General features: G+C 40.1%; 1 protein-coding gene across 2 annotated transcripts in view; it reads left to right on the top strand.

The window, feature by feature from the left end:
- The first annotated feature begins 61 nt into the window (after positions 1–61).
- METTL10 (methyltransferase like 10) overlaps positions 62–8,992 on the top strand; it is a 33,782-nt gene continuing 24,851 nt past the window's right edge. For both annotated transcript variants that reach the window (XR_826975.1, XM_010859168.1), the window contains exons 1-3: positions 62–211; positions 1,998–2,063; positions 2,571–2,685. Coding sequence is in view for 1 of the 2 variants with exons in the window: in XM_010859168.1 (XP_010857470.1) it covers positions 102–211; positions 1,998–2,063; positions 2,571–2,685 (291 nt within the window). In the remaining variant the exon portion in view is untranslated. The remainder of the gene's footprint in view (positions 212–1,997; positions 2,064–2,570; positions 2,686–8,992) is intronic.

An 8,992-nucleotide genomic window follows, 5' to 3' on the forward strand; every position in this document is an offset into this window, starting at 1 on the left:
GGGGTGCCCCCCCCCCTCCTAGAGGCGCCAGCCCGCCCGTCCGCTCTGCCCGCGCCGCGTCTCTATGGCGGCCCCAACGGCCGTCCGGGGCGCGGAGCGCGATGAACGAGGGCGCGGACTACGGCGGCGGCGCGGGAGGCGCGGCGCGGTCCCCAGGGTGCGGCCCCGAAGGGGGTGGGTTTGTCCCGTCTGCGCTGGGAACCCGAGAGCAGTGAGTGTGGCGCGGGGCAGGGGAGGGTGAGCGTGGCTGGCCCGGGTCCCGGGAGAGGGGACGGAGGCATGGATCTCTGACGTGGTGATGGTGGTGGTGGGGGTCCCGGCAGATGGGGAGAGCCTGAGCGGGGCGTGATGGGTGGAAGCCGCAAGGGCCACCTTGGGAGAGAGTCAGGGGGACTTTCGGGATGGAGTCCGGAGGGCCACATGTGAACAGGCCTTTCAAAGACTTTGACGTCTGAGGGGCCCGTGGGGTGCGGGGCGGGCCTTAAAGGTCCTGAGTGGGCTTTTTTAGGGAGTCTTAAGCTTTTGGGGGTAGGCTTGAAGAAAGGGTGGTGGTGGAGAAGACTCTTGAGAGCCCATTGGACTGCAAGGAGATCCAACCAGTCCGTCCTAAAGGAGATCAGTCCTGGGTGTTCATTGGAAGGACTGATGTTGAAGCTGAAACTCCAATACTTTGGCCACCTGATGCGAATAACTGTCTCTGAAAAAGACCCTGATGCTGGGAAAGATTGAAGGCGGGAGGGGAAGGGGACGACAAAGGATGGGATGGTTGGATGGCATCACCGACTCGATGGACATGAGTTTGAGCCACCTCCGGGAATTGGTGATGGACAGGGAGGCCTGGTGTGCTGCGGTTAATGGGGTTGCAAAGAGTCGGACACGACTGAGCGACTGAACTGAACTGAGGAAAGGGAACGAGCGAGCGTGGGTCTGACAAGTAGGGCTGGTGGGCAAGGGTGGGAGCCGGGCGACAATTGCCCGGCTTAGGGACCTGAGACGGAGAAGGCAATGGCACCCCACTCCAGTACTCTTGCCTGGAAAATCCCATGGATGGAGGAGCCTGGTAGGCTGTAGTCCATGGGGTCGCTAAGAGTCCGACACGACTGAGCAACTTCCCTTTCACTTTTCACTTTCATGCATTGGAGAAGGAAATGGCAACCCACTCCAGTGTTCTTGCCTGGAGAATTCCAGGGACAGGGGAGCCTGGTGGGCTGCCGTCTCTGGGGTCGCACAGAGTCGGACACAACTGAAGCGACTTAGCAGCAGCAGCAGGGACCTGAGAAGGTTCAGTGGACGAGGGCAGGGACATGGAAGCTAGGAGGGGTGGGAGTCGGGGATGGTCTAAGGAGGGAGCAAGGAGACAGTGAGCATCTTGGGGTAGGAGAAAGCGATCTGACCTAAGCAGATGCTCAGTAACCATTTAGTGGGTTAGTAGATAGATGAATGACTGACCGTGGGGAAAGGTAAGGATGAGAGGTAACTGGGAGAGAGACCAGGGATTCTAGAGACAGGAAGTAGGAAGAGGCGGCCATCGATGGGGGAAGAGTCCTTAAAAGGAGTAAGAGTAAGTTTTAAACTTAAAGCTGACTTTTAAGCGGAGCTTATCTTTAATTAATTCCATTGAGAGTAATCACCTCACTGGTAGAAAATTCTCGTATCTCTGCATTTGAGAGTGAAATGTACTGTAATGACACTGCCTGTACAGTTTTGGACTTGTGTTTGGGACTTGGGGATCCTTGGACGGATACGCCTTTGTATTTTTTAAGCTAAAACATACACCGTTTTTAATGTTAGGCATTGTTGTGAGTGCTGTGAATGTATACATTTACTCTCATTTTTTTAACACGAGGATGTTAAGAGATTGAGCGATGTGCACTTATCAACACTAATAATGTTTTAAGTTTCTGCCATAGCTATCCCGGTAATGTATGAGAACTATACATTGAATTCATAATACAGTTTAATTCAATAATTTGGTTTGCATTTGATTATTTATATAGTTGGGATGCTGTCTATAAGAGAGAACTGCAAACTTTCCAAGAATACGGAGATACAGGAGAAATCTGGTGAGTTAGAGAAAATAGTGGGAGTATGATCCAGAAGCTTATGTAGGTGTGTGTGTGTATCTTTTAAGTGCTTATCCCAGAGAAAGTAAAAATTTTGGGAACCTTGGACTGAGTCTGGCTTAAATGGGTAGATTTAAAGAATCACTCTCTTTTCTTTTTTAATGGCCTACGTATAAGTTTGATGACAGTCTTAGGAAATAACCCTGATTCTGTAATTGTCCATTTTCAATAAGCTGTGCAGTTTTGAACCAACAGCATGTACAAATGTTAATGCTGATGTAGAGAAATGTTGATAAGTAACATATCAACCTTATCCATTCTGTTCTATTCTTGGGGGTGTTTCCTCCTTAATAATAGAGATGAAGATTAAGTTTACAGGTAGTATTCTTACTTTCAAAAAAAAACCTTAATGGAGCGTGTTGAATAAGCTATGTAGGTGGGATATAGCTGTAACCTTTGTTCTCTAGCCCTTGGTAGTTGGACTGACTGATTCTCTGTTTCTAATAGGTTTGGAGAAGAGAGTATGACTCGACTAATAAGGTGGATGCAGAAACACAAGATTCCATTGGATGCTTCAGTGCTTGATATTGGAACTGGAAATGGTGTTTTCCTGGTTGAACTTGTTGGTACTATTAATATTCATGTGTTAGAGCCAAATTTAAAAATGAAATTAGGAAAAAAGACCTTGCAATTAGGGATACTCTAATCTAACAGTCTAATCCAGCAGTCTAACTCTTAAGTAGTAAAGCTGTCATGCCACTTAGTTTGAGAGTCACATAGTATGAGAGGAGACTGTATGGGTTGTGAGAAAGCACTAAATGAGAAAAACGGGGGATCTGAGTTCTAGTCTTGGTCCTTCTTGCTGTAGTCTCGACCTTGAACAAGCTCTTATTTCTTTTCTCAGGTTTAGTTCTTTCTTAAAGATTTTACCTAGGTGATCTCTATGGGTTTCTTCTAGTTCAAAACTCTGGAAATCTGTATGTATTGCAATATAAAAGGAAGGTGATTCTTTGACTTCCAATAGAACATATCCCTGTTCTCAGGTGAGCACATGGTTTGAAGGCTGTTCTGCATATGGTCTGCAAAGAGCGTTTTGTCCATGGAGCTAAGTTTTGGTACAGGGTCTGCTCCTAGCTAAACTGCCGCTGTTATATGCCTGTAGTGCCAAGTGCTGTGGAGGGAGTGTGAGACAGGCTTCGTCTTTGATAGTTCTACTGTTTTAGTTGTAAGGATATATACAGAACAGTCAAATGTATTAAGTGACTACTACCTGCCAAGCCTTGTGCTGGGCACTGGAAATAAGAAAATTTAGACCTTGGTGCTTGAGTTATTCACAGTACAGTATAGACTGACATAGACATGAATAACTAATGCTATAGCTTGATGTGCACAATAATATATATGCTGAGTGTAGGAAAGGGAGTGATTAAAGGGAGTGATTTGGGGAAGAGGGAAGAGAAAGGGTCTTAGAGGAGCTAATATCCAAGATTGGTGGAAATTGTGTTGTGTGAGTAGAGTATAAAGAGGGAGAGAATTTCAAGAAGTGGAAACAGTATTTAAAGGGATGAAAGTTTGAAACATCATAACATGTTCTGGCCCTCTGAATTTGGTAAATTAGATTATAAAGTGTGTTGTGGGATAGACAGAATGGAGGATTAGATTAAAAGTAGGAGCCATATCATGCCATGTGTAAGAGCTTAGATTTTGCTTTTAGGCTTTGGGGAGCCATTCAAATGTTTGAAGCCATGAAATATGATTAGAAAAAATTGTAATAATTTTTTTTGAAATGTTGGGGTGTTGCATATGTACATTAAAGTGTGCAAACCAAACGAGTATGATTCAGTGCATTATCACAGTGAACAGACCTATCACTCTAATCAAGATGTAGAATATTACAGACTCCAGAAAGCCCCCTTGAATTCCCTACTAATCCTCTCAGAGTTATTCCTCCTTCCTTTCTAAAGGTTATCACAGGGGTTTTAACATCACAGATGAATTTGCCTAATTTGGATGTATAAATGCAAGCCTTCAGTGTGTGCTTTCCAGTGTCTTTTGCTCAGCATTCTGTGAGAGTCACTCAACTTGTTGCTCGTAGCAGTTGATTCATTTTTGTTGCTGTATATGATTCTTTGTACGATTATATCACAGTTTTACTTACTCATTCTGTTGTTTACCTGTAGATTCTTTTGGATTTTAGTAGCTTACATGTAGAGGCTAATGATTTATCCTTTGTGACTGATAGTTTAACTATAGGTTCTTTTACAGACTGAAAGACTCACACACACACACATATAATTATGCAAACTGGAAATAATGGTAGTTTTAATCTTTCCTTTCCAATCCTTTGTAATTTTTCCCCCTTGTTACACTGTTGGGATCTTTGGGAGAATGTTAAAAATTAGTGGTGACAGAAGACATCCTTGTCTTTTTTTGCCCTTTTCGGAGAATGCATTTGGTGTTGCACTGTTAGGTATGATGTGTCTAATGAGTTAGTTTTGTAGATAACTCTGTTATCAGACCAAAGTTTCCTCGTATTTCTCCTTTGCTAAGTATGTGTGTGTGCTGTTATTGATTAAATGTTTTTCCTGTATCTATTGAGATAATTATGTGAATTTTTTCCTGTATTCTGTTCATGTTAAATGCGTTTCGAGAATAAACCCAACTGATATGTAATAGATCAGTTTGAGAAGGATTTACATCTTTATAATGTTGAGTCTGTGAATCCATGGACATGATGAATTCGTCCATTTATTTAGTTCTTAATTTTCTCTCAGTAGTATTTTGTTGTTTTCTCTGTAGAGATCTTATATATTTTTCCTTGATTGACTCCTAGTTTTTTGTTGTTGTAATTGCTATTGTTACGCTTTTAAACTTTCATTTTCTAATAGTTTATGCTATTATGTATAAGTGCAGGAGGTTTTATATTGATCTTGTATCCAGTGAGTCACACATTCTTTCCAATAGTTCGTTTATAGATTCTTTTTTAAAATTAAAAAAAAAAATTTAAACATTTTATATTGGAGTAAAGTTTCAGGTGTACCGCAAAGTGACTCAGTTATGTATATACGTGTATGTGTTCTTCTTCAAATTCTTTTCCCATTTAGTGTGTTACATAATATTGATCGAGTTCCCATAGGGATACAGTAGGTCCTATAGATTCTTGTGAATTTTCTATAAAGACTTTAATGTCGTGTGTAAATAATAGTGGTATTTCTTCTGTTCCATTCTTAATATTTTATTTATTAAAATGCTGTGTACTCTTCAGGTCAATGTAGAATAGACATCATGAAGGCAGATAGCCCTCTAACACTGCCTGTTGTAAGAGGGAAGCTTCTAATATTTCACTGTTAAATATGATATTAGCGCTAGGCTTTTGTAGGTATTTATTGAAATTGATGATGTTTCTTTATATTCTAGATTGTTAAGAGTTTTTAATCTTAATGGATAGTGCACTTGATCTTTTGCTTTCTTTGATATTCATTGATATGATCAGATGATTTTTCTTCTTGATTTTGTTAGAATTGAATTGATTGATTTTGGTGGGGGCTCCTCAGTTTTTTTTTTAATTGACAATTTTTTTGAGATAATTTTAGTGGTTGATTGATTTTAAAACAAACTTCCATTCCTGAAGTAAACCATGTTTGGTCATGGTGTATTATCCTTTTCATATAATGTTGGATTTGATTTGGTACTATTTTACTTAGGAATTATATAGTGTCCTGTTAGTCACTCAGTCATGTCCGACTCTTTGCGACCCCATGGACTGCAGCCCACCAGGCTCCTCTGTACATAGGATTTTCCAGGCAAGGATACTGGAGTGGTTTGCCATTTCCTTCTCCAGCAGATCTTCCTGAGCCAGGGATCGAACCCAGGTCTCTTGCACTGCAGGCAGATTGTATATAGCTTTATAAGAGAGATTAACCAGTAATTTTTCTTATTTGGAATTTTAATGTAAGGTTTTTTTTTTATCAAGGTTATGCTGCTCTAATAAAATGAGATGAGAATTGTCTTTATTTTTTTCAGACGATTTTTGTAAGATTGGCTTTGTTTCTTAGATGTTTGGAAGAATTCATGGTGACATTCTGTGAATGCTATCTTGACTAATGTAGCTTTTCAGTGAATCTTAAAGTTGGGTAGTGTGATTCTTTCAACTGTATTCTTTTTCAAATGTTGTTTTGTCTGTTCTAGTTCCTTTACATTTCCAAATGAATTTAAGAATTAATTTGTAAACATCTACAAAAGAATCCATGCTGAAAATTTGGTTTAAATTGAGCTGAATCTATTGTTTGAGGAGACTCCACATCTTTTGGGGAAGGAAATGGCAACCCACTCCAGTATTCTTGCCTGGAGAATTCCATGCACAGGGTAGCCTGGTGGGCTACAGTCCATGCGGTTGCAAAGAGTTGGACACAACTGAGCAACTAACACACACGACATCTTTACTGAGTCTTCCAATTCATGAACATGGTATGTCTCTTCATGTATTAGATCTTCTTTGATTTCTTTAATCAGTATTGTTTAGTTTTCAGCATACAGATCTGTACATATTTTTTAGACTTATACCTGTGTATTTGTGTGTGTGTGTGTGTGTGTGGAGTATTTAAAGTGGTATTGGTTTTTGAAATTCAGTTTCCAGTGTTTATTGCTAGAAATATGATTGATTTTTGTTTGTTTCTCTTGTGTCCTTTAATCTTGCATTTAATTGGTTCTACAAGTTTTTTGGTGGATTTTCTGAGATTTTCTATATAGACAGTCATGTTAATTATGAATAGGGTAAGTTTATTTGATTCTTTGCAATATGTGTGCCTTTCTTTTTTTTTCCTGCCTGATGACACTACATAGGTCTTCTAATACACATATAGCCTAAGACTGGTGATGGTGCATTTCTGCCTGGTTCCCATCCTAGGTGGAGTCTTCCGTTTTCCACCATTAAGTATGTATGTTAGCTGCAGGGTCTTATTAGATACATACTCTTTATCGTATTGAAGAAGTTCCCTTGTGTTTCTAGGATGACTGTTGAATTTTGTAAAAAAGTAGAATGAAATAATTTTTTTGCATCAATGAATATAATCCTGAGGTTTATTTTTTCTTTAGATTATTGATACAGTGGATTGTATTGATTTTCAAATATTGACCAGTATTGAACTTGTGGAATATGCTTCATTCGGTCATAATACCTAATTCTATTTCTGTATTGCTAGATTCAGTTTGTTAATACTGTGTGGAGAACTTTTGCGTCTGCATTCTTGAGGGATATTTGTCTGCAGTTTCCCTCAGTCCTGAAGTGTCCTTATCTGGTTTTTGCTTCAGGGTATCCCTGGCCTTATGAAAAGAACAGGAAAGCATTGTCTCCTTCTTTAATTGTTTGAAGATACTGTGAAGCACTAGTGTCGTCTCTTCTTGAATGTTTGGTAGAATTCACAGTTAAACTATTTAACCTGGAGATTGCTTCACTAAAGGTTTAAAGTATGGATTAAATTTAATAGTCATTTGAGAGAGTTTGCATGGTTTGCAGTTTTTGAGGAATTAGTCCATTTTGAATTTGTGTGTATAGAGTTCTGCATTGTATTCTCGTTATCCTTTTAATATCTGTGGGATATGTATTGATGGGGCCTTGTTCATTCCTAATATCGGTTACTCTGTCTTCTCTTTTTTCTTTGATGTGATGCTAGAAATTCATTTTTTCCTGTCTTTTATAAAACTTGGCTTTTTTTTCATTGACCTTGTTTTTATGTTTTCAGTTTCAATGAGTTTTGCTCTTAATTTTATTATTTTTTCATTCTTTTTGCTTTTAATTTATTTTTGCTCTTTTTTCTAGCTTCTTAAAGTAAAAGCTTTAGATTTTTGATATTAGATTTTCCTTTTCTGATATAATCATTTAATGATATAAATGCTAAAAATTTTCCTATAGGTGCTCCTGCACCCTTCAGACTTTGATATGCTTTCTTTTTCTTTTCTTTTCTTTTTTTGGCTGTGCCATGTGTCTTTTGGGATTTTAGTTCCTTGACCAGGGATTGAACCCAGGCCCTTGGCAATAAAAGAACAGAGTCCCTAACCACCAGGACCACCAGGGATTCTCTAATTTTCCTCTTTGATCCATGGATTATTTAGAACTTTGTTCTTTAATTTCCAATTGTTGGGGATTTTTTCTTTTTGTTCAGTTCAGTCAGTTCAGTTGCTCAGTCGTGTCCGACTCTTTGTGACCTCATGAATCGCAGCACGCCAGGCCTCCCTGTCCATCACCAACTCCCGGAGTTCACTCAGACTCATGTCCGTCGAGTCGGTGATGCCATCCAGCCATCTCATCCTCTGTCGTCCCCTTCTCCTCTTGCCTCCAATCCCTCCCAGCATCAGGGTCTCTTCCAGTGAGTCAACTCTTCGCATGAGGTGGCCAAAGTATTGGAGTTTCAGCTTTAGCATCATTCCTTCCAATGAATACCAGGACTGATCTCCTTTAGGATGGACTGGTTGGACCTCCTTGCAGTCCAAGGGACTCTCAAGAGTCTTTTCCAACACCACAGTTCAAAAGCATCAATTCTTTGGTGCTCAGCTTTCTTCACAGTCCAAGTCTCACATCCATACCTGACCACTGGAGAAACCATAGCCTTGACTAGACGGACCTTTGTTGGCAAAGTAATATCTCTGCTTTTTAGTATGCTATCTAGGTTGGTCATAACTTTGCTTCCAAGGAGTAAGCGTCTTTTAATTTCATGGCCACAGTCACCATCTGCAGTGGTTTTGGAGCCCCCCAAAATAAAGTCTGACACTGTTTCCACTGTTTCCCCATCTATTTCCCATGAAGTGATGGGACCAGATGCCATGATCTTAGTTTTCTGAATGTTGAGCTTTAAGCCAACTTTTTCACTCTCCTCTTTCACTTTCATCAAGAGGCTTTTTAGTTCCTTTTCACTTTCTGCCATAAGGGCTGT

Source organism: Bison bison, unplaced genomic scaffold (genome assembly GCF_000754665.1).
Source record: "Bison bison bison isolate TAMUID 2011002044 unplaced genomic scaffold, Bison_UMD1.0 scf7180017864456, whole genome shotgun sequence".
Lineage (NCBI taxonomy): Eukaryota > Metazoa > Chordata > Mammalia > Artiodactyla > Bovidae > Bison > Bison bison.